General features: G+C 41.3%; 2 protein-coding genes across 6 annotated transcripts in view; one reads left to right on the top strand and one right to left on the bottom strand.

Moving 5' to 3' along the window:
* The window catches only part of mctp1a (multiple C2 domains, transmembrane 1a), a 145,580-nt gene extending 123,722 nt beyond the window's left edge, over positions 1-21,858 (top strand). For 3 of the 5 annotated variants that reach the window (XM_058374769.1, XM_058374768.1, XM_058374770.1), the window contains 4 exons: positions 11,893-12,002; positions 12,630-12,739; positions 13,223-13,320; positions 19,720-21,857. In XM_058374769.1, coding sequence (XP_058230752.1) covers positions 11,893-12,002; positions 12,630-12,739; positions 13,223-13,320; positions 19,720-19,791 — 390 coding nt within the window. In that variant the 3' untranslated portion in view covers positions 19,792-21,857. Of the gene's footprint in view, positions 1-11,892; positions 12,003-12,629; positions 12,740-13,222; positions 13,321-19,719 lie in introns of all 5 variants that reach the window. The other 2 variants (XM_058374767.1, XM_058374766.1) reach the window with 1 other exon arrangement.
* A 2,520-nt stretch (positions 21,859-24,378) lies between these two features.
* The window catches only part of slf1 (SMC5-SMC6 complex localization factor 1), a 36,027-nt gene continuing 33,997 nt past the window's right edge, over positions 24,379-26,408 (bottom strand). The window contains exon 19 of the mRNA XM_058374771.1: positions 24,379-25,261. Within this exon, the coding sequence (XP_058230754.1) occupies positions 24,765-25,261 (497 nt within the window). The 3' untranslated portion in view covers positions 24,379-24,764. The remainder of the gene's footprint in view (positions 25,262-26,408) is intronic.

Raw genomic sequence — 26,408 nt, 5'->3', positions numbered from 1 at the left:
TACCCTCTGTGGTTTATTGTCTGTCCCGTTGAACAGGGTTGTGTGTATCTCCATTCCACCGCCGTCCTCTCACTCTGTCCTCAGTCGTCACTCTTATCCCCTTGTCTTTGGAGAAACCAGCCTGGCAGTAGAAGGTGTGCACTACTAACCTGATCATCCTGTAGGTGCTAAAACATACAAGTTTTTGGAGAAACACCGAAGTGCTGGTAATTATAATAGACACTGATTGACCCGATAGACACCTGAAGTGCTATTGGTTATAAAATGCAAATGTAAAACCGACCTTTATTTAATCACTTTACTTTCTTTTCTGAAGCCTTGCTGGAGAGAAAACGTGTTTTTCCTGTGTCTTTTGTTTCCTGTCTCTACGTCTTTTGCTTCTGCTTGAGTCGTTGCAACTTCTTCTGGAGTCCTGGGGGATAGCAGTAGCATGCCTTGCTAGTTGTGTGTTGTGTGAGTCTTGAAGAACGCACTGTGCACTCAGAAATTCATCATGAGCCGATTAAATAGCAGCCAGTGGTGAAGTTGGCTGACTGACAGTCGCTCTGTGACCCCCCCCTCACAACGAAGCAGCAAATACGTAGCTTACCTCATAGCTAAAAAGGACAGTATCTGTGCCAAACAGGCAAGGAAGCCAGTTACTAGAACCCTTTTAACTGGAGTTATGAATTAATTATGAGAGTGAATCCTTGATGTTTGTCTTCAAGAGGAAGGAATGCCATTTCTGTTTCTGTCATTTTTTAGCAGCGTAACTTTTAAAGAAACCTTGAAAATGTAGAAATTCCACTTGTGCACCATCTGAATTTCAGCTAGGCACATTAACGTGTAATGAAGGAGCTGGTGACATTTCAGAAAGCATGTTAGAAGTACATAACGTTTTGTTCACGTAGCAGGAAGATGTAGGCGACACTGATATTTCTGCCACTGAAATCCTGCCATAATTGGAGCTTTATTTCCCAATTATTGTGTTTGTATTGGCAATGCAGTTGGTGCCCAGCAGCATGATGCCTGTGCTTCTATGACGACCTTGTTTTTTTGGAGATGGAGAGGACAGGAGCAAATCTGCGGCAGTGTCGGCTAAAATTAATCGCACGCCATTCATCATGAAGAGGCTCCCTGAGATCCAAAGAGGTCGAGGGAAGGAGAGCAGGCATAGCCGGGTGAAGGGGGGTGACTGCAGGGGCGAGGGGCACAGCGATGGGTCGGAGGATGACTTCAGGTGCACATGCGTTTGGTGAGGGGTGTCAGCGGAGGTGGGAAAACAGGGGCGACATCCGGCCTGACCTTGAGGCTGATGGAGTGGCTTGCCTGCTGGGTGTGGACACCTGGGGAGTAATGGCGAAGGTGAACCCCACTCTCCGGCGGCCCCATTAGAGCCTAATGATGTTGTTTTAGTGGGGGAGTGGTGGGAAGCAGAGGTCGGGCCCAAAATAAACCTTGTCCTGTCTCGTCGTCTCTCTTCTTGACGCCTGTTTACTGTGCTATCACAGCGATAGGCTCAGCAGAAGAGGCGTGTGGATGGAATGATGCCATGGAGCTGCACAGTTTGCTACAATTGCACCTGCTGCAGCCATTTTAGTAGCTCTGCAGGCTGAGGGTAGGATACTGAGTGCTTCAGCGTTGCATCTCCTGTATATATACAGCATTTCATTGCTATGTACCTGTACTACGCAATGACAATAAAGTTCTATCTATCTATCTATCTATCTATCTATCTATCTATCTATCTATCTATCTATCTATCTATCTATCTATCTATCTATCTATCTATCTATCTATAAACTATTGATCCTTTTTATGAAATGAATCTATATGTATACAATTATTACTACCATATTATTTTTCTAGATATTGGAGAATAAACATTATTGCACAACTATCAGCAGTCTGCACACAATTATAACATCACATGTTCAAACAAAATACAACTTTAAGAATACATTTCACTTTATTTTGTGTTAAACTCAAGGTACACCTGCACGTGATGTTTATTCAGTCCATGACTAAAGATAAGTTCATGTGAGTTAGCTCACTTTAAATTACACCTGAACTCTCGTCCTCGGCTATGAATATTGAATATGAGTCTTTTCAGAAACAAACTTGAAATGACTTTACTTTAGTGTAGTTTACTTTAGTTTACTGACTTTATTTAATTTTACCTCACAGCTCTACCTCAAACTGCAGTTTAACTCCATGCAATTATTTAACACTTGCTTAACTCTCTCTGATAGGAAGACGGCCGTACAAGCATTTCACTATATGTCATACTGTGTATGGTTATATATGTGATAAATAAAGTTTTAATTTGAATCTGAAACCATTAAAATCATGTTTCAGGCCTAATTATACATGATACATGATATGAACATTAGTTAATGATTGCATGCTTAATTGGTTAATTCTAGTATTTTGTTAATATTTATTTTATGTGTTTATGGTATATTATAGTTCATGTTTGTCTATAGAAGCAATGCCTTTTAAGGAACATGAATATAAAGCATCATCCAGATACACAGTTATTATTTACAGCTACTTTGTAGCTATATGCTTGTAGGCCATTTTTTCATGTAGCATATAGATGCACTGTGGAGTTACATCACACTCTACTACCCCATACTATTCCATATGCTTTTAGATGGAAAGGGATGACCATATGACCAGCTTAACCAGATATATTATCAGCGTCACAACAGTGAAACAGTTCTGGTAGTGTGTTGTGTGTGTTGTGATGCAGTGATGAGCGTATCAGGGACTGTAGCATGATGGTGATGAGGAACCAGATGGTGGATTGAATAGAGTGAACTGTAGTCTCTCTGTACATGAGCCACCATCAAGGTCGGTATGTCGAATCAGTATGAGTGTCCAGTGCACAGTGTTTCAAACATCCAGCAAAACCTCTGGTGCTTGTTACAGTCAATTTAGACCAGTATGTCGAGAAAGATCCACCACCCAAATAATATCTGGTTAGCAGATAGAGTGTGAGTGAAAGCTGAGCTGCAGTCAGAAATTATACATCTACAAAGTGCAACTCTGTGGTAGCTGTATCTGATAAAATGGTCAATAATTGTAGAGACAAGGAAAGCGCACCTAATAAACTACCCACTAAGTGTGTACATTCACCCTTTTCACCCGAGGATTACTGGAGCAGGATAAATAATTTATTTTAAAAATGCCTGCCTTAAAACAAAACATCTGCTTCGTTCCTGCTGTGTTGGTGAAGTGCCAAAAGCACACAGAGATATCTATCGGCTGTTTTTGCTTACCGTTGCAGCCTAATAGCAGCTGCGCTCCAGCCGAGATTTTGACCTTTGTTACTGTATCTTAACGGAAAAATCCACCACGAATGACTTGCATAACAGTATAATATTTACATATTTTTCAGTTTTTAATCTTTGGTGGGACAAAGGATTTATTCTGTGATTAAATTCCAAGGTTTTTTTTTTTCCATTTACATCAGCGGATCAACTATTTTCATATTTTCATTTTCATCAGTTTTATTTGTCAGATACAGAAACATGTAATTAATGTTTGTGTATGTGACAAATAGCCATATAACCAAATAAATCTAGAATGAAGAGTAGAAAAGTAAAATAAAGTAGAATATATGTATATAATGTATGGATTGGTGGCAGAACAGTATGACTAGAATATGAATAAAGTGCAGATGTGTGGAATTGTGTGTTTAGTCTAAGGCTTTTCACATCCTCATCTGTACACTCTGCCTCAACAGATCAGCTTCCAAAGCTTCAACATTTATGCAAATGCTGCCGTCAACACCATTGCGCTCATAATCTTGTAGATCACTCTCTAGCCAAGCCGAGTCTCTGCCGTAACTTCTGCACAACTGCGTTTTATAACTGCCTTGCATTCTAAAAAATCTGAGACTAACTTCGCTGTTTCCACATGACTGACAATTTGACAGAGAAAGTGATGGAGAATGATGCAGTTCTTTTGTTTTTAGGTGCTAACAGCAAAACTTGATGGTTATCCATTACATCTAGGATTGTTTTGAATTTGTTTCTCCCATTAAACATTAAGCTAACAATCTCTCCCTGTGTTGTCAGACCTGCAGGCAAATGCTAACTTCTCACGCGAATAACGAAAAAAAACCAACTGACAAATTAGCACCAGAATCGCTGGACACATCAATAATATTTCAGTATGAATATATTTAATGTGTTTTAGAGTTCTCCTTTAATGTGGCAACAGAAATAGATGGAATTCCTGCAGTATATGGTATTGATTTAAGATCTTCTGTTTATGATCACAGTTCTTGAGAAGAATAATACCATCTATAGCTAGAAACTTTCTGTGTTTGTCACTTCTAAGCTTATGTCCCTTCTAAAGAGCACCTGCTTCATACAGTAAATCCTGGTTTGTGCAGCAAAGCAGTGTGTAAGAGACATCTGAAAGAACATGGCAGCACAGAGTTTTACATAAAACACTAATTCAATTTTTATTCATCATGTAAAAAAACCATACACAGTACTACATGTAGTGAACTGCTTTTTGGCTGTCTGTCAGATAAAAAGAATAAAATAGGCGGAAAAATAATTACAGTAAAGAGTAGAAATAGAATCGTTAGTATATGCACATACATAATAATAATCAAATTGAAAACAAAATATGGTTAACTACACCCAACTAGGGAGTGTTATATGTGCTTGCTGTTCGTATTTATTCTGATGAGCATTTATTCTTATTCTAAACATTGAGCAATCAAATGCAGTAAGTTAAAGTGTTTAGCATTTCAGAACTCCTATTCAGAGAACTCCACAGAAATCAAGAAGCTGGTATTGAAATTGTCTAAACATCCTTTGCTAGGTGTGGTTGCCCCTGTCATTATTACTAAAGTTGCTAATTTGGCAGTGATCTGATGGAACTGAACTGACAGGAAAGGAGTGTAACAGGGTGAGCTGTGTTCCATCCTGGCCCAGGATGCCATCTCTAGTGAGCAGGCCACAGAAAGGGAACACTGGATCTGTACAGAATAGTACACGCACACTTGAGTCCTTGTTATATGCTTTCACATAGCTTTCTGTGGCCCCACCCCCCAAACATGACTGACACAACAGAACCTTCCAGAACACAATTTACACCATCTATTCATATACAAATTCTGCTCATTAATGTTTATCTATATAGAGATAAAAGGATAACTGTGACTATTATATTTAACAAACACGCTTCCTAGCCTTCTCAAAATCCAGTTTATTTACTAAAGGAAAATTCCTAACTACCTCTTGTAAGCTTATTACGTGTTAAATGCGATTCTGCATTAAAAAAAAGAAGGAAAGAAAGAAAAATGAAAGTAAAACCATACTTCTCTTGAGCTTTTGCACTTTAATCAGTAATTTATGTTATGTTTGGGTGGGTGGGGTGTGTCGTGTATCATACATTCTTTTATGTATATTATTTTGGCACAGAGTATTTAGCAGTTATTGGGATCAAGTGAACAGCCAGGGGACTTCCCATTTGCTATAAGTCTGACACACACCTCAGATCTAATTATACTGCAATTTTAATTAACCTCCCAAAGTGCTCCTACACAAAGATTTCATTGACAAGCATTTCCCTGTACATCTTCCATCCCTCCATTCCATTCATAATGAATCAGTGAACTACTTTTGGAAAATTAATACACTCATCCAATATTAACGAACTTTCTTTTTTTTTTCTTTTTATGTCTGTGTAATAAGAGGTGGGGCAGGAGCTCATCTTGGCTTTATTTGCTGTTGAAGGTGTGGAGCTCCACTCCTTGATCTCCTCTGGGACAAAACTCTCTAATTTCAAGTGTCTGGGTCAACGCGCCTTTGGCTCAAAATGAGAGAAGGCTTGTTTTTTCTAGATGCACAAATAATAGCTACATCCTGGGAGTACCATAGCCTGGCTGAAATGATTCCGTTTTCATCTTGATCTCTTATCAGCTGCTTTGTTTCCCTTACTTTCAGCACGGGGCAGATCAAAGTACCGTGTTTTCTCTCTCCCTGAACAAGCAGTGTGATGGTTGTGGGTGTGGATTAGCTCCAGGTGGGGGTCCGTCCTCTTGCATTGCAGCTTGAGCTTTGGTGTAAATGAAGTTTGGCACCCCTAGGACACCATCCCCTCCTCTTTCTCTGTCATTTCTAACAAACAAGCTATGCCCCATCCAAAGTGCCCACCCAGGACCTTGCCAGTCCCATCAAGACCACCCACCTCCCCTGCTGTGTGCTCATTGTGAGGAACCTGGGGGTCTCCTGTAGCAATGAGGAGGTGTGAATAGCCTGATGCAGGGCGCTGGCTGTGATGGATGTGCCTGTGCTTGCCATTACATGTTGCTAGATCTGTAAGCCATGAGGAGGTTGGTAATGGGAAAGCTTTATAGAGTACTTCTGGACAGATGTGTTTGTCTTTCACACTACTTAATTACAATGCCAGATTGGACCAGTATTTCTAACCACTAAAGTGTACTGTCTAATTTTCCATGATTGAGGCGTCATTTGCGTCTTACTGCTATCACATTTACAAATATATAATGAAAGTGAAGAAAAAATACATTGTAAACAACCTCCATACATACTTGAGATAAATAATGAAGCTTACTATAACTACAGTTTACCTTTAAATCCATTTTAGGTTATAAAAATGTACATTTCCATGTCTGACACCATTCACTCTGTTAACCTGTTACATGAACACATACACTCTATAAAGTGCTTGTGGATATTCCACATGTTACATGTTCAACAGGGAAGTTGCATCATCTACATTTTCTGAAGATCATGGGAAGAACTAAATTAAGTTCTCTCTCTATTTTCTTTTCTATGTTCTGTGACTAACAAGTTCAGTTTGAACCTGTTCAGTTTTTCAGAGGGTTAAATGGCACTGCAATTGTGCAATTACCCATTTGTTTGTTTCTATGAAGAAATATAAATAGTATTATCCCACAAACTGGGGAATATTAATATTAACTGGTTTATCTTGATTAACCGGTGGATAAGGGCTTGTACCCGGGTACCAGAAATCTTGATCAGAAAAAGGAACACCTAAAGAGACTTTTAGTGGAGCTCTTGGGCTTGAAGCATTGTTAGGGCTCTGTACGTACACCATGATATAAATCTACAGCTGCGGCTTTAAAAAAAATAATATTTTATATATATATATATATATATCACCTAATCAGCCCCTCTCATATATTAATTGTGTGACCCATCGAACCAGAGCCATGATAAAGGCTCTGAATGAAATACAAACGTAGCTTTGGGGATAGGGGTTTTATGCCTCATGCCCTTCCTGACACAACCCTCCTGTTTCTTTACCCAGGCTTGGTACCAACATGGCAAGTGCACAGACTTGTGCAACCCCATGTCCCTGGGCTGGTACCTTGCCTTGGCATTGAACCCAAATCACTAGACTACTAGACCACCAGGGAAAGTCATCAGAATAAACATTATTTGGAAATAAATATGTGGACACCTTATGTGCTGCTTCCCCAAACTGTTGACACAAAGTTGATAGCACACAACTGTACAAAATTTCTTTATATGCTGTAGCTTTACTATTTTCCTTCACTAGAGCTAAGAGGCCCAACCCTGAAGACATGGTTTGTCAAGGATGGAGTAGATAAATGGGGATGTGGTAGCTTAGTGGTTAACAACATTGGACTACTGTTTGGAAGGTTGTGAGTTTGAATCCCATGCCCTTAGCCCTCAACTGCTCAGATGTATAAAATGAGATAAGATTACAGTTGCTCTGGGTAAATGTAAAAAAAAATATCCTGTACAGTGTCCTAACTTCAACACCACTGAGCACCTTTGGAATGAATTGGACTGGTGACTGTCTGCCAGGCTTCCTTTCTCAAAATCAGTGCAGAAATCCCCACAGAAACATTTCAAAATCTAGTGGAAAGCCTTAAAAAGCACATATAGGTGTGATCGGATCATTCACAAACATTTGGCCACGGAGTGTATGTGTATTTGAAAAATTTACCTTGTAATTTAAATTTAAATTTACCTTAAAATTCACCCCTTAAAAGTTTTTTTGCACTGACATTATGAGAATGAACCCCATCTATTATCAAAAGCCCACATGATTGCATGTGCTTTTCCTCCCATTGTCAAAACTTAAACCAATAAAGACAAGCAGGAAGCACTATATTTCAACAAACTTGAACGAGCCAAAAGCAATATGTCTTTGGAATAAAAAGAAATAAGCAAACGTTTGATAAGCTAAATTCTGATTTCTAGTTTTGGATTATTTTGGTGGCTTCTTTACAGCCCAGGTAAGCCCATGTCTAAACCTGGCCCTGATAACAAAACTCAACAAAGTATAACTGTTCAGTTCAACAGGTTCTAGTACTAAGTTTCCGAAATGCAAAAAATATTATGTAATAATAGTTTGCAATGTTAATAGAATTGACCCTACACCACCATGGCTTTATGAACGTTCTAGGTCTGTATATTACATGTGTGACTGTAGCACTCAGCCTGTCTCAGTGTGTGTCTGAATGTGTGACAGTATAATAAAAGTGGAGGAATGGCCATGTGTAGCATTCACTGGTTCCCACAGTGCATCTGCATCAAATGACCTGAAGGAAGAAGCTGGTGGGCGCTCTTCAGCAGGTTCCTCATACGCACATACACACACTCACACACACGTGCATGGCTGCATATGTGTGTGAGACTGTGTGCAAGAGAGCTATGCGGAGGAGCAGTGAAAACAAGCCTCTCTCCAGGCCAATGTTATTTCAACCTCCTGCCTCCTTCAGTCCACTTTTGAAGACAGGAAATCGGAGTGAGCTCATAGTTCAAGGGCCATGTGGCAATGGTTTAGACTGGAGAGCCCCATGACCTGCACCTCTTCACGTACACACACACACACACACACACACACACATACACACACACATACCACATCTCTCAAAGCTGTGTTACTAACACTGACTCCAATACAATGGTGCATATGGGCCGCTTTTGTTTCAATTGATAACACAAACCAGATGGCAACAAGGAGAAAGGAGGAAAGAAAGAAATATTGTCGAATATTTGCAAAGAAAAATAACCCCGGGATAGTGTCTAGTTATATCTATTTGTCTTGTGTTGGCTTTCAGGAGGCAGTACAGCTTCGTGGGCCATATTTAGGGTTATTTTTCATACCATGAAGGATAAACAAGGAAGAAGCCTGGGATGGGAAAATTGTATGAATGCATGTAAAAGAGATCATAGATTTGATTTTTTTTTTTAAACTCCATACCTCAAGCCTCAATTCTTCTTTTCTGGGACATGAGAGGAAAGTGTGAGACATTCCAATTCCGGCAGTACAGTTCAGATTGGAGTACACATAATGTGTGTGAAATTGATGCAAATCCATATGTGATTATACATAACATCAGTGCAGTTGCATTAATTTCCACTACAAAAGTCATCACAGACGTTGCATGGCATACAGAACTAAAAGAAACGTCTTATGTAAGACCATTTGTATAGAAATATCCCACCCTTTTGTCTCTGCCCTCATTTGCACAGCAGTGTTTGATCTTTAGGCTCAAGGCGCTGGCCAGCTTTGGGATGGTATTATCCACTCTGACACTGACATTTCAATTGATCTTCATGAAGAGCATGAGCGCAGCCTCTGTAGTGGTGCCAGGCTGGAGCTGGGCATGGCTCGACACTTCCTACGAGCTTCCATGCCACACACCTGCTTCCTGGCCACAGAAAACATTAGAACACCTTCAGATATAGATATACTAGATCTTGTCTTTATCTAGTGATATGTGAGTTATAAGAGTGATCACCAATACCAGGTTCTCATCTGACATTTTCTTCCCAGACCTACATCTATTCCACACACTGTAACGTAGTGAGAAAAATAGAGAACACAACTCTATTGTGTTATATACACTGTCTGTATTCAAGTGGCTTTTCTCATCTATGTTACCCTCGAAAGTTGTGTCATTCCTTGTTCTGTAATCAGACTAATGTTAAAAAACGCTATAGAAATGAAAAATCACAAAAGTGTATTCAGAATAATACTTAAAGACAATCCCTGATATGAACAACAGTATGATGGCCCACACTCACCACTTCATCTGGCTCATGTACCACCATGAAATAACAGAAATGAACTGGGCCGGACATGACTGCCAGAAAACAATCACAACTCAGCCTTTATGAGAGCGTATCTCAGACTAGAGCTACAGCTGGGTACCTTTTGGGCCAAAATTGAAATGCCACACAATGTTTGTTGGGGAAATTTTTGGCATGGATTCCAAACGTTATTACATTTTTTAGGTTACCATTTAAAACCCGGCTACTTTTGGCCGACAACGCAGTTGCTATTGCCAAAACCGGCCATATGTTTCCAAACTCGGCCAAATTTGGCCTGAATTCAGGGAATGAGTTGTGTAGCTAAATGGTCACACTGACTCTCACCTTTACTATATAGACAAAAGACCGCTATCATTAACATGAGAGCATTCACTCACCATCCTGTACACCTGCACATTCATGCAGTTATCCAATCATGTAGCAGAAGCACAATCCATCAAATCATGCACATACAGGTCAAGAGATTTAGTTAATGTTCATGTTAAACATCAGAATGAAGAAAAAGTGTCATCTCTCTAACTTTAAACACGGCATGGCTGTTGGTGCAGATGGGCTGAGTACTTCAGAAACTGCTGATTTACACAAACAGTCTCTAGAGTTTACGCAGAACTGTGAGAAAAACAAAAACCATCCTGTGATTAGAGGATCTGCACTGTGTAACATCAGACAAGAGATGAGAGGAGAATGAGCAGACTGGTCTGAGCTGACAAGAAGTCTGTAGTAACTCATATAATCACACTTTACAAGCATGGTGAGCAGAAAAGCATCTCAGCATGCATGAAACGTGAGGTGGATGTAATACCTGAGGCTGAAGCTGAGGCTATCATGGGCACAGACTCACCAAACTGGACAGATGAAGATGAAAAAAAGTCTTTAATCATCAACTATATATTTGTGTCCATGATATCCTCGGATTCCTGTTCTTTCCTGACAGGTGTGGAAACCTGATGTGGTCTTCTGCTGTTGTAACTCATTTATATCAAGTTTCAATGTTTTGTGCATGCTGAGCACATTTGATTAAAACACACACACACACACACTTAGTTTAGGGTAAAACATTGAAACAGTTGTCTCTTGTAATAGTGCTAGATTATGAACAGAACTAAATTATTTTAAAGGTGTTATTTCCTTGAGAAAAAAAACAAAGGTTTCTGCTAAGTCAGTTAGCCTTAAGCAGAAATACTGCAAGTTACACACTAGCTGTGTGTGTTTGAATGTCCCAGCATGTTCACACACTAAAGCAGTCTTTGTGTCTGTGTCCTCTTGATCACTGCATTTTCTGAACCTCATGTTATCCTAACTGTTGCATGATCATTCTTCCTCTCTGGCAAAAACTCCAGAGCGGACATTGTTCTGGCCAGGGCATGCATCGGGGTGCCAGTGGACACATGTTAAAGTTCTTCTCAACCATCAAATGTTGAACGGTTCCACATTTTAATGCTTGAAATGGTGACGTTGATGAAGAGGATGAGCACAATGACATCACCGTGAGTTAATGGTCTAGCATAGCTTAACCTTTCTAAGGGCAAGCAGAGAGCAAATTCAAATGATCAATACACTCTACATATGAAATGTCAGTGTAGAGATACTTATTCTTTGTTCCACAAAAAAACAAGGTTACTTGCCAGTTTCACATATGCTGCATGAGGAACTCTGAGTAGGTGGAGACAGAGAGCGCTCCAAGTCTTTGAAGCTCTATGCTGGTTTGTTCTTAAGGGTTTAAAAAAATGCATGTGCCCAACCTCTGTCTCTGTCTGTCTGTCTGTCTGTCTCTCTCTCTCTCTCTCTCTCTCTTTCTCTCTCTCAGGACTCAGAGAGAAAAGGATTCATGAACAAGTTGTATGCCATTCAGGATGTTTGCATCAGTGTGCAAAGTGCTCTGGATGAAGTGGCCTCCTACGGCGAGAGGATAAAAAAGTGAGGAGGCAATGTTCTTTTTTTCTAATCCCACCTCACAACAAGCATTCTTTCTCATGTCTTTGTTTGATAAGAAATGCAAGAAGTTTAGAAACTTGCACATATAATGCAAGTTAATCAGCTTTGTTTTTTAATTCTGTAGGCGGAAAACTTTGCTTTGTAGTCTAGTCCATTTCTTAGTTTTGGTGTACACTAAGGTTATGAATCTCTGTGAAGAATAACTAAAGGTTCCAACAGCAGTATGCTATATAATAATAACAATTGTCTATAGGATCAGATAGGTGGAAAGTTCAGAAATGAAACAAAATACATATACAAATATAAAAAATAATATACTTCCATTTTTAAAAATAAAGCTGCTGTTTTTTTTTTGTTTGTTTTTTGTACAGTTAAAGGGCTCTGTGACTATAAAAAAGTTTGAGAATTTCTGCAAAACAAAGTTTTCCAAGATTAGACTAAATGTGAAATCCAATTAACATCCCAAACTGTGGCTAAATGTCATCTAAACAGAATCAAATCAAACAACACAAAAGATTAAGAGCATCCGAACAAAATCTGGCAACCTTACATAAACATCAAATGTAAATACAGCAAAGAAACTGATTGAACTCTTGTGTCTTTTTCCAGTACTTTCAACTGGACTGTGCCTTTTCTCAGCTGGCTGGCCATAGTGTCGCTGTGTGTGGCCATGCTTATAGTTTACTTCATTCCTCTCAGATACATCATCCTGGCCTGGGGTGAGTCATGAACATCTCTTGAGGATGTCAGCCTTAATGTGTATTAATATTTTATGCGATTGCTATGTACTGGATTAAATTACATATTCAACATGAAGTGCAGGTAAAAATATAATGAATAAGGCAGAACCGCAGTTCCAGGAGAGCTGCAGATGAACTGTGTCTATCATCTGTACGCTCCTGGCACCAAAAACAGCAGGGAAGCTGTTGAAGAGGAGAGCTGGGACCAAACACAGCCTCATAGCTAATGGTCTGTGTGCTCCTTTGTTCACTATTCCAGACTTGAGCAGCAGCTCTCAAAGGCCAGAGAGCAGTGCTCTTGTGGGCATAATGGCAGCCGATCTTTACTTAGAAAATGGGGTTTCAGAGAGCCTTTTGATCCTGTGTTGCAGGAGTAGCAGGCAGCCTCTTTTGACACACTGCTGAAGTGCACTTGTCCTCCCTCATTGAGGTGTAATGCTGCTGTGTCTGCCCAACTTTCAGGGGTGAATAAATTCACGAAGAAGCTGCGAGACCCGTACAACATTGACAACAACGAGCTGCTGGACTTCCTCTCCAGAGTGCCCTCCGATGTGCAAGTGGTAGGTGCACCTTCCATTTCTCCAACTACCTACCCTACTATCTGTCCATCTAACCATCTTTCTTTGAGTAGGTCCAAGTGAAGCACTTTCTCCAGTCGATAATTACACAGCACACACTTTACCGGTGTAATGGAGTGGCCAGTCACTTTTCAACCCCCATCTTTCCTTCTAACACCTGCTTTTATCTTTGCTTTGGTCAACTATCAAAATGCATTTATCTTCCTGGAGCTTCACAGCATGTTATTTGGCTTGTACCACATAAGATATGTCAGCTTTTCCTGAACTGGAGTAACAGGGAGTTCATCTATACATATAACAACACTGTCTAGTGGAGATAATGGGTAGCATTGGATGGGAATAAAAATGGGAATAGGAATAGAAAAGCAGTTATGATAAACACTACACTGTTTTATGTTCCTTTCCTAAAAGGTCTTTATATTAGGTATAGCTCTTCAGTCAGTTTACTGGTTAATATTTATTTGGGAGTGTTTAATGGTAACGAATGATTGCACGTTATGTTGTCATCACTGGGTAATCTCAGTAGGATGATATGAGCTCTACTCTTTATGTAAGCCGGTATAATAAAGTGAAAAATTGGAGATTAATAGTGCAAATGCACTGAGTAACCTGTTGCAATCCAATATATGTCTTGTAGTGTACTGTTCACATGAATAATCAGATAACTGCCCATGTCAGATAATATTCAGATTATTAGTGTCCGTGTAATTATTTGTCCTAAACAACACCTTATTCAGTGCACTATTCTGGGAGTTTTTGTTACACACTGGAGAATAGCCAGTACACTGCAATAACTTATTATCTATAGTGCTCTCCTGTGGGCAGCTAATAACCCTAATACACGCAGCAGTTTGTTAGTAAGAAGAAGTAGGACACACTTTTGGACACAGAAAGTTTGAGGTGCAGACTTCCTCTGCAGTTAACCCTAAGTCATTTTTATAGTTTTGCTATTCATTTAATTTTAACCCCCATAAAAAACAAAAGTTAAGTATTAAAACAAACTGATGACTCAGGGTTTTTTTTGTTGATCAGTTTAATGAACTGTTTCCAGTTGATTTCCATGGCATGTTATCACTTCTCCTTTTCCAGTCCTTACACTAAAATTGAAACCTTGAATGTCAGCAGATTTCGAAACCTATTCTGTATCATTTCTTTAAAAACTATTTTTGTCAAAACTGAAACACTTAAAAAATATAGGAAAAAGAACATGGCTAAAAAATGCTTACACAAACCTGTAGGTCACTTTATAGATTATACTATATCCTATATTATATAACAAATATAATAAATAAAATAATGTGTAAATAATATAATAAAAATTGTCTCTTTTTTCTTTTTTATGTAGATATTTTCTGTTCCTTTCCAAATCCAATTTCAATCTTTTTCATTTCTTATAAGATCAGATCAAGTTTCTATTTTTTTTCTAGGATATCCGATCCATCATGTTATGCTGATATCAGATTAGTGTTCTCTCTAGTAATTGCTAAAGGCAAGGTGTTGCAAAAGCCTTTTCAGGAACTTAGATACATTATTAAATTGAAAGAAAGTATAGTGTTATGTAAATAAATTGTGTTTATAATAAATTTCTTAAACAACCATTCTCACTCACATATGCACTAATCTCCCCAGCATTAACTTCAGCATGTAAGGGTTAAACTCCACTTAAACTTTACACTGTGTCACTTTCTGCCAGTTAAACTTCATGCCAATTGATTAAATGTAATTCTATAATGCATTGTGAATTAGGCTTAATGGGCTATGTGATCTGCGAGTCTGTGCCATTCAAATCTAATATAAATCAGTGAAATCTGCACCAGCTGCCATGCACAGATTTATGGACTTCTTGCTGTGTAGTAACTCGCCATGCTTTGTTATTGTAAGCCATTAGAGTAAAGTAAAGTAATCCTCTCCTGCTCTGCCTCTATATTAAGCGTGTGATCAGCGTCATGCAGCCTGCTTCATATAAACACTCGTATTGTGTAAGGGAAGGTGCCACTGTTTAACTTCAATTAAAGCCTGCGCTTGTAAACGCAGGCCCTGCTTGTTATCTGGCTTCCTCAGTGTTAGCTAAGCCCCGTGGTGCTGACTGCCGGGGCGTCGTGCGGCTCTGCTCCAGGACCGATCGCTTGCCTTTGATGGACCCTGGGTGGCAGGCTGCCTTTCATCTTTAGAGGGTCATAATCTCTCACCCCCACGTGGCTTTAACGTGGCCCGGCCCAAACGAGCTCTGGACGTGCTCCTTAGGTTCATCTAACCACAGCACCTGGAGCACAGAAGGTTCCGGCAGGTAGGAAGGCCTGGAGGAGGCGCTGGCTAATGAGGCAGGGTCAGCGCGAACTTCAGGAGGACTGAACCACAGGGGTAATCTGTGCCAGGTTGTTGCACATTGACTTGGGGCTAGTCTGTAAAAAAGCCATGTATCATGTTGCGGCGAGAAGGTACATAATGTGAAGCGGCACTATTCAGGAACGTTCCGCTCTGCATCTCTCTGCTGCTTGCACAGGTCTCCTCACCTCACCTCTGTTTTCTGGGTTACACGCGCCCAAGGGGGACAGCACTCTGCGCTGCTAAGGGACATCAATGACTTAAATTAAGCATCCTAGAATCAGGGTGTGTCCTGCGGGCAGGAGCAGGCTCGAGCGTTTCATGCAGATGACAAATGAAGCACCATTTTCGAGGCCCCATTGTGACCTAAACCTCCCGCACTGTCCCCTGACAGCGACAGCCCTGCAGACACCCGGCTCTTTACAGATCATTTGGAGGAGCCTCAGAACAAGCTGAACTCATGAGCTGCTAATGACTCTTTATATAAAGGGCACCATAATGCACTCCATCAGTACGTGGTGTTTTTGTGGGAATACATAATAACCTCAGTGTTTGGGTGTGTATTTCACTCCCCTCAAGAAAGATCTAAGGTTTTAAACTCCATGGCTATAGCAGTTATAGTGAGCGTGCAGGCTTCAAGTGTACTTTCATAAGAGCTCCAGGGATATAAATGTATTTCAGCTTTAATGTAAAGCCGCCCTATGCTGAGCTGCAGGGTCTTTTTGTTACACTGCTGGAATCCTATAGGTTTTACCTGCTGTGTGGTAGCTACTTGTTAAGTACACCTATTTTTTTATCTTATGCATTTTCTTCTGATTCAATATGCCTAGAGACAAGCTTTACCTTGTACATATTGCCCTCGGTTGAATGGGTTTGATTTCATGCCTGAGTAAGCTAGCTCTCTGATCCAAGGGAATCTTTTATGTCCCTTAAACGAGGCCAGCTCTTGTTGCTGACTTAAGTACGTGCAACCTAGTATTAGAGACATGTCCTATCGCTAGAATGTTTTATGATACCATTAGCCAGGGAAGACATGGAATGTAAAGTGGGACGCTAGCAATTAGCACACGAGAATGCCATTATGGTGTATGCAAATGAAAAGACATACAAAGTGTTTCCACACGCAGCCCGATTCATCACCTGAATATGGCATATCTGCTTTGGTAGCGAAGAAGAAAAAAAAGGCACTAGCACTATTTGCGGAATCGTTCCAGACTTATTTTAGAGGTCCTCATGTTCTGTGGCTTCAGTCTTGGCACTCTCATCTGCGTATATCAGCAGTACAAGCATCTAGCAATTAGTGCACATCCCAAAACTACACAAAACAAAAGTTTGCTCCATGCTTGCACATGTCGCTTTCTCTTGACAATACACACGCGAGCAGATCTCTCTCATCTGTGGGCGTCTGTGCCTTTTTTTTAGGAGAGCGTTTAATAGCCCTAATGCTGGGTTAGGTGTCACTGGAGATAAAGCAGGGAAGATTTTTCCCCCCTCTATCTTCCTGTGTAAAGAGCATAGCATAGTATCATTAAAATGTTCTCCTTTCATTTATATTATTTATATTTGCCTGCCGCCTCTATGGCTTCAAATCCCGATCCCTGCTCAGCGGCGGGGCGACAGCGCGTTCAGCATCATCGTGTCCCGGGATGGTGCCTGAGACACCGCTAAACGAAGCACTCGTGTACATGGCGCCACCTCTGTACATACACACTTCAAAGCCTTCTGCTGTCAACACGGGGGAGAGGAGTGAGGGTGGAGCAGCCTTTGAGCGGCTCAAGGTCTTCTCCCATGGATGTTTGCTTTGTGCCAGCCACTTTTTCCAAATTGCTATCTCACCATACTGATTTGACTCTTCTTCCTTGCAGAAACGTCTATTCCTCCCAGTCTGTTCTTCTTGTCTCCGCTCTTCTCTCAGAGAGCAGGTTCTATTCGGCGGGACAGCTCTCCATCATTAAAAGGGTGAATGCATGTTGCTCCAATTAAGATGGCAGAGCTGTCAGCCGTTAACTGTAATGGAACCTGTAACGTGCCGAGCATCTCTGCGGCAGTCGCTTTTTCTGAAGGACTCTTTTGATAGCACTTTTATTGTTGTTTTCATCACCCACTTCTTTTCTTCCATTAGGTTCACGAACATTGATCTGTATCCTGTCACCTAGACATGCAAACTTTTGTTTACTTAGTTCAGGAAGGTTTCCAGCTGCAGATCGGAAAATGTTGCGATCCTAAAAGCAACTTTTCCTTCAGCTCTTTGGAAACACTTTCTTTGCCTGATTCTGGTCATCATGAGCAGATTGTTTATTCTGTTCAAAACTCAGTCTGAAGCACTTTTTAAACAATAAGGTCATAGCGATCGCTTCATTCATATTTGCTGTACGCTCATTAAAAACAGTCGTATGAGTCCTTTAATCTTATGCATCATACCTCCTCAGCTTGTGAGCTTTCTGCTTGTTCATTCTGTAAGACGGATGGATGAAAGATGGACAAGATGGATCTCTAACCGAAATTGTCTTGAGATAGAACGTTGGCTCACTAGAGCTTTATTAATGGTGTTGAGTCAGCACTAGATAGACTGTACATCTCTCTGGGAGACACCAGTAATGATGTCAGATGCTTTGTGGGCCAGTGGCATGGCTGAAGATTTTGCACAACTGCAACATGAAGAGTTGCACCATAATCTCCTGCTCACCTGCAGCCAAAGCACACCGACACACCGTCTGTCTCCTTCCACAACCACTGAGCACAGGCTGTGGCGGCGGCTTTGTCTGTTGGTGTGTCCAGAGTTTCTTCTTCTTACTCTTACTTTGGCAAGTCTCTCATTAATCCCACTCAGATGAGATTAAAGAGAATTCGCCAACATTTTCCACAGAAGTGTAGTGTAGGTGTGTTAACCACAGACAAGAATGTGAACTTTCTTTTCACTGGAAAAGGAATGAAGATACAAAAAATATAATTAAAGTCTTAAAGCAGTTAAGAAACGTGTGTGAAACTTTTTCACTTTTAATAAATTATGTAGTCAAATAAAATTCCCCAAATAAATTCAGCTCCTAATTTGTCATTTTTGAAGAATTTGTGGTTATGTTACCAACAATCAAAATGTTTTTCTGTATTGGCACACTGGTTAGCATTGCTACATCACATGATTTCCTCGTGTCTGTGATGGTTTCCTCCAGGTTCTCGCAAGTTTTCACCCACCTCCCAAGTAGACGAGCTCGCTGTGTTAAATTGTCCCTAGATGTGAGTAAGTGTGTAACTGTGTGTGTGAATGGTGCTGTGATGAACTGGAATCCACTCTAGGCTGGTTTCCCGCCTCACACCCTGGAAAATCCGGCTCAGGCAGGTCCGGCTGATGGGAGAGGTCCACCCACAGTTGATTGTAAGTCCCCAGCCTCCTGCCACAGCCAGGTTAAGTCAAATGTTCCCTAGCCCCTGAAACCATTTGTTGGTTTCTTCACAAGTGACAGACTTTTAGTTTTCCCCATCTGTTTGCAGAGGATCTGTGCCTAATGAAGTAAACTATCTTTCCTGTGTCCGTTGATTAAAGGGGATTTGAGCGAAAAAGGTTGCACAATGTGTGGATTAAGGCCGCTTCAATGTCGCCAGCCCTGCAGGCAAAAAGAGATTAAACTGAAAATTCGACCATGGTAAATGTAAGCTGGCGAGGAAATCTTTAACGTGCCCTCTCCCTGACCTCTTTGATTCAGCCCTTGTATAGCAACTCCAGTGCGATTTGCTCCATCGCTCTGAATTATAACGGTGCTGTTTGGGTCTGGTTATGCGATTACCACGTGAAAACACTTTGAAAATTTAATGGCTAAAAAAACACATACACACAACACGAAAATGAAATAGCATCGCTAATAATGCTCTGAATAGGACATTTTGGGTTCTGAGAGGAAAAAGCTATAAGAAGAAGCTCTTGGATGTTGTTTCCCATCACCCTGACCTCAGTGCTGTTTGCTTTTCAGAAGCTTCTCAACCCACACAGCACCACTGTCAGTGCATTCTTAACACTGCCCACCTGATTCTGTTTGTGTGTGTGTGTGTGTGTTTTAACAGGTGCAGTACCGAGAGCTGAAACTGGATCCAAGTCACAGCCCAAATAAGAGAAAGAAAAATAACCCAGGATAGCTCTCTTCCTTCTCCCATGGACTCAGATTTAGCATGCCAAGGACCGGCACTGATTTGGACCGGCTAGGTGTTCTTCCTTCCTTTCTTTCCTTCTCTCTCTCTTTCTCTCTCTCTAATCCTCTGTTTCTCGACAGAGGAGCACAAACGGTGAATGTGAAAACAGAGGAGCACTTTTAATTATTACCATGAGGGTTTCCGCCATACTTGTTTACTTTTAGTGCAGAGGAGAGTGTGAAAAACTCTTGACCCCTTTTAGAGTCGTACGGCAGGAGCAATTTGTCACTGGCTGGCATCAGGCAGATGGCTCTAAAAGCCAAGGTGTCCTTCCAGCGCAGCAGAGGGAGACCAGAGACAGGGAATGGCTTCAGCCACAAATAGCAGGATCAGCTGATAACACCGCCAGCCACAGTGGCACATCACGTCTCTATCTTGGAGGGGAAATATGATGGTTAGGTTGCAGTTTGCACCCTGTAATTTCCACAATGTGGTGAGGCTGTGCGCTGTAACCCGACGTCCTCCAGAGCAGTTATTAGAGTTGTCAGCTAAGCCTCTTTACAGTTCGATTTATAGCTGTAACTAAAGTGTTTGGGGGGAAAATAACAACTGCCTGGCCCGAGAGCCAGTATTTATTCATCTAGGATATTTGTTTTAGGTAATCAGGTTATTTTAAGGGGATGAATGATGCATGCTCGGTTTTCTTGCGGTAAAAAAAGACTGACGTGTTTACAGGAGGCATATTAGTTTTGGTGACAAAATCCATTTTGGTTACTGAACACTAGCCCACACTAAATCTTTTCCCAGACTCCCCAACCCCCCCTCGCCACAATGCAGTGTGCCCGGGTCTCCACGAGGTGCCACCCTGCTAATATGGATGTCATTGTGGGTGGGCAGAACAGAGGGTGTTGTAGCGTGTACACCACGTGCTAATCAAGCTACAAAGGCATCTCTTTTCCACTGTTTACTGTAGATTCGGTTTCTAAAACCAATGACAGGCGGCCAAACTTTGAGGGCAGCTTTGTGGGTGTCTTCATTGTAGGGAATAGCTTTCTTGAAAATGTCAATAGTGTGTGACAAGCTGCTTCAGGGACTTGGCAGGGGTGCGGCGCAGGGCAGGAGTTTACCACCGTCACTGTGGAGGGAAGAGGACCAAGAGGGCGTAGCATGCTCTTTTTTTCTGAACCCTTTCTGAATTTGGCACGCCATGCTTTCTCCTCTCCTTCATCCGTACGGTTGAGCGAGAGGTCACGGCTCGGCCTGTAGGGAGCCTCCTGAGGGATCTCTGGTGAGCAAGTGTTGAAAGATCACAGCATCATCAGAGGAGGCTTCTATTCAAGTTCGGTCCTTCCATGAAGAGTTAAAAAAAAAAATACACTCCCTTATGGCTGCTTTTCTATAAGCACATCTGTCATATGGAAAGCCCATTGATTTGTTTGAAAGCATTTTCTTACAAAGACAACACACTCCCCATTGACCAAGACACTGATGGTACCGAAGTGATCTCCATTAAAAAAAAAAGGACTTCTTTAAGAAATGTTTGAGAACTGTTGAAGGAGCGATTAATCTAAGCCTGAGTGTGTATGTGCTGTTCAACTTTCTTTTAATTGTTCAGTAGACGTGTTGTATGGCTTGCGCATCTCCCATCCAAAAACTGTTTTCAGTCTTGTTTTCAGAATGCTACATTTGCAAGCAAACCAAAGTGGACCTTTTTAACATCGTCAATGTAGAATGTAACATTTCCATAAAAGGCAAAAAGGAAAAAAGGTTACAGCACTTTTATTTGCACTGATTTTTAAATGTTTTGTTTTGAATTGATGTAAATATATATATTACAATATGCTTGTAAATGGATAAGAGATATTTATGATGTATAGCTCTGTGTGTCACTTCCCTTAAAGATGTTTAATGATATTTGCGCTGGTTCCATCATCACTAAGCTCTCAGAGGTCACATGAGGTGTGGGGAAATAATGCAGGTAAAGGTGGAAAGTGAGAGCGCCGCTAAAATATTTCAGTAAATGCCTCCGATGAATGTTCATTTTAAGAAAGAGATGAAGATTATTAAATATTTTTATCATCTATCACTTTCGCACTGGTCTTCACTCAAAGGGAGAAGAATCTGGGAAATGTTTTCAATTGTGTGACTCAACAGTACGTTGAAAGGAAAGCTAACTCGGAGGTCCGAATCTCAACATGGTGGGATCACAGGGTGTACGAGGTGCAGTGCTATTTAGATGTAGGGAAGATACTTTCTCAGATTCTTTGCGGTGGGTCTGCAATCGAATAAAATGCAGGTGTGTACAAGGCATTTTCAAAAAATGTGCAAAAATGTGTGTCTAATCGGTCATCTCTGATTCCTTCAGCCGCCATTAATCGTCCTGCCGCGCTGCCAGAGTTGCAGTGTGTGTGCTCGACTCCAGCTGGGCCTCCGCTTCCTACCAAAGAAATCAGGCTTTGATGCAAACATGTACATATCACCCACTCACTGAGTGATCGAGGGGCTGCTCGTTTCATGCGAAGGGGCCAGAGGGGCCTCCCCTGTGCTCTGAGCCACCATGCTCCCCTACCCTAATCATTTATTAGTCTGGCCGTCCCTCCTCTGTCTGATCCCTGCTGTTATTCAATATGAGCACAGAACATCGCACGCTGCACCTCGCTACAAATAACAGCACAGCCAGACGCTAATAATTACCGCTACATGAGAAAAGAGGGCAAGAACACTTGGGTTTGTTATTAATGAGACCCACCATTGCTCTTGCGCTGTCAGGTGCAGCGTCTCGAGTTCAGATCTAATCCTGCCCTGTCCTGTCCTGTCTCACCTCGCCGGACCCATCTCTCCTCACCTTCCTCTAGAAGACGCAGCATAGTTGAAAAGGCCCGCATCAGGAAACGGGCCATTCTTCAAGGAGAGCTGAGTATTTTTTTGGTTTTGACCCAAAGGGCTGTAATGGGATCAGTAGAGTGAAAGGGTCTGAACCTTGAACTCCACCTGGCACGCAGATGAGCCTGATCTATCTATATAAGACCTGTCCGCTGTGGGGTCCATTTAGAATGTGCCACACAGAAGGAGGCTGTATGGGATTGAACTAAAGGTCCACACGTTAGACCTGTAGAAAAGGCTGCATCATGGAGAATTAAGTGCAGACTGAGACAGTCATGATCATAGCTGGATTTCAGAAAAAAAACTGAGTAGAGCTGTGAAAATTCTGAATTATAAGATAATTATCATTCATAATAATGAGGTGAGGTGAGGTTTCTGTTGAACCACTCATACAGTAGAAGCATAACAGTAATATAATAATGATCAAGTGGAACAAATATATAATAACCACATAAAACATTTGGTGCAAATTCTCAGATACTTTACTAGACAATAACCTGGATCATGTACTATTGTTCCTAATGTACTCTTATATACCTCTGTACCAAATCTTAATATAATTAACAGAAAGCAGCAGTGAAAAGTTCCAACTAAATATTCCTTTTTTTCCTTCTACCAAAACAATTCTCTTTCGTTTCATTTGATCCTCCTTACCACAGACACCTTGGACACCTTGTTGCGTGAGTGCACATGTAAGCTGAGACCTTCAACAAAGTCATCTCTCCTGTCTTGGCGAGTGGATTTTTATACATTTTACACATCGCTGAATTCACTGTGCCTCAGTGCAATGATTTTATTGAGCTTTAAAGAAGGATTTGGACAGACAGCTCAACCATGTCCAAGCTCCCTGGCATGACGTGCAGGTCAGCCTGGGCCACATGCCCAGTGTTCGTGTCTATCACGTTGTTGGTGGTCTCGCCAGAATGAAAGGCCGTGTCCAGGTGTGCGCTGATCGACGCTGAATACACATGCACTGGCATTCCAGTGAGAACTTAAGATGCGTCACGTTTTGGGAATACATTAGCCGTTTTACTGCTGGGAGAAGAACAATCACTCCCGATCTGCAGACGTTAATCCCTTTATGGGTAGCTGACTGATCCCTCAGGATAAGGCTGAACTCTTTATCTGCCACAAAGGAGAGACACAAGGGAGTTCCTTTATCTAAGTAGAGACTGGCTCACTATGGACTACAGGTGGGCTAGAAGTCAGTGATACTGCTATCTGGACATTGTTGTACACCCTCTCCAAGATCCATGACATCAGCAGTGTGTGTGGTGGCCATCTTGGAACACCTTGCCAGTTAGTCCTGATGTGTTTTGATTCCTCATGACATTGTGAGAGAAACAGAAAGCTAGTTACGCATGTAGCTGAAGTTCAGTCAGTGCTGGAAAAGCACTAAGGTCCTGTGCCATTTGGGCTCAACAACGACTCAGCAACAACTAGCCAAGGCTGTAGGAAAAGATGGCCGTATCACAGCAGAATTACGCCAAACACCACGTAAGATGAATGTCATTACTTCATGGAAAGTTGTGCACAATAAGGGATCCAGCTAACCGTCCCTGATGGTTATCTGGGGTTCACAGAACCATGAATACTGAATAACTGGCTTTTCAAATAGCTTATAGATCAGAGAAAAATGATTTAATTATAATGCAGATATAATTAGATACATATAAGAAATCAAGCATCAAGTTTTTGTCCAAAACATTGTGTTTTATTGCTGAAGGGCTTTTTGGTTGCTGGTGTTTATTCTGATCCCTGTTCATTAAAGAAGCGTAGAGATTAACTTCCTAAAATAAGTGCATCACTATTCATTTCCCATGGAGTTAAAGTACAAAAAGTCTTTTTGTTTGTTTATTAATAAAAGAATAATGAAACAAGTCAGAGAGGAAACTATACATTAGTTTAAGCATTATAGCTTTAGTATAATACAAGTTATAGCTTATGTTTCAAACAAAGTAATATAAAAGTAAATAAGAAATATTATTATTTTATCTACAATCATGATAAATCTATCTACAATCGTTGATCCTATCAACAAATGAACAAATGATTAAGAGCTAGCTCTATGCAAATGTGGAAACGCTAGGTGCTGGTCACAGTACAGACTCGCCATTGAGCAGTGCTGACCCCTCAGCCTGCAGGTCCTTCAGCAGCTGGATGAGCAGACTGGTGTGTGTCCCGTGGCAGCGTGTTAGCGCAGGACTCAGCTGCCCCACATACTTCTCCATTCTCATCAGAGTCCTCAGGTCATGGGCCAGAGCTCCTGCTTTAGAGTTTACACAGTGTGAACTTACTGTCTCTGTGTTCAGGCTAAGCAAAGTCTGTGCTGTAGATGGACTGAGCTCCAGCCCTGGCTCTACACTTTCATACGAGGGGATGTGCTGTTCGGCTAAATAGGTGAGGAGGATGCAGCTGAGGAGACACGAGCAGGTCTCCACAAGGGCCATGTCTCTCACGTAAGAGCTCTGGGCTGCCCGAGCTGCGTCTCCTTCTTCAGCAGAGCGAATGAGCTCCTCACACAGTGCCGCACTGGAGACCAGGTCCAAAGGAGTGTGTCCAGAACAGTCACGCAACTGCAACAGCACAGAACCTACATGAGGTAAAGAGAATGATAGGATTTAATGGAAAAGATGTGTACAGCAGTGCTGTAACAGATCAGTAACCTATGTAAAATAACATAAAAATCTCTACATAATAAAATGTGGCTTTGTATTATAATGTAGCTTCTGTTATTTAGGTTACTCATGATTTTCCAGCTTTTTTTTTTTTAGATACATCTATCTGGTGACTACAGCCAGTTTATTGGCTACATCTTAAGGAAAGAGACCATCATAGGACCACAGCTGACCAGATAATATGTCATGTCAATATGTCATGCCATGTTGTTGGGGTTTTCAGACAAATCAGTGGCATTTCTGGGTTAAGACACATTCTACTTCAAAAATATCTACCCATGACTGGACAGAAATTGAGGAAAAGGAAGCATGCGAGAACTAGTTAAGTTATCGTGTCTAATAGCAATCTGACACAGCATGACCAAGTCAAACCCAGAACTCCTCATCCCTTAGTTTCTGTTTTCGTGAGATGACGTGTCGAAGTAGGAGGTTGTGAAGTGGTGCCTTTGTTTCCTAGTTTTAACAGTTTCACAAATCACTGAGCAATGGATCAACCCAGGTACTGTACTGTCTGTACTGTATCTGTCTGATTTTGCAAGTAGTGTCACTGCTAGAAGACTCATGAAAGCCACCAATAGGAGGAGAGCGCATAGAATAACACAAAACACACAGGACAGCACAGCTACAAATACAGTACTGTCACTGGTGAAATAGAGAAGAAACATGGTAATGGACAGGATAACCATCTATCGTCTCACGCTCGACTATCATGAGCAACCCCGTGCTTGACATCCACATGACACCACAGCACAACACCTAAATAACATGTCAGTGCTACTGCAGTGCTGAGAACTGTCCACCGCCCAAACATCTGGCCAGTGGTGCTCTGTCACCGTTTGATGGACACTGGACCAATTAACTTTAAATGACCCTGCATGTGCCATTCCAAGAAGTCAGCAATGCTGCTACCTGGGCATCACAGTACACCTTATCCAGGTTCTAGAGCCATGAGTGTGCCTTCTGGTCAGCCAAAAGGTGTGTTTATTCCTTTAGACATTGTGTCTGTTAGCCTGGAAATTGAATAGGAACTGTTTTTGATGGTTTAAAGTTCATAAAGGGGAA

Source organism: Hemibagrus wyckioides, linkage group LG22 (assembly GCF_019097595.1).
Source record: "Hemibagrus wyckioides isolate EC202008001 linkage group LG22, SWU_Hwy_1.0, whole genome shotgun sequence".
In the NCBI taxonomy this organism is placed as follows: domain Eukaryota; kingdom Metazoa; phylum Chordata; class Actinopteri; order Siluriformes; family Bagridae; genus Hemibagrus; species Hemibagrus wyckioides.
The sequence above is the reverse complement of the archived record's forward strand: the minus strand, read 5'-3'. Positions and strand labels throughout refer to the sequence as shown.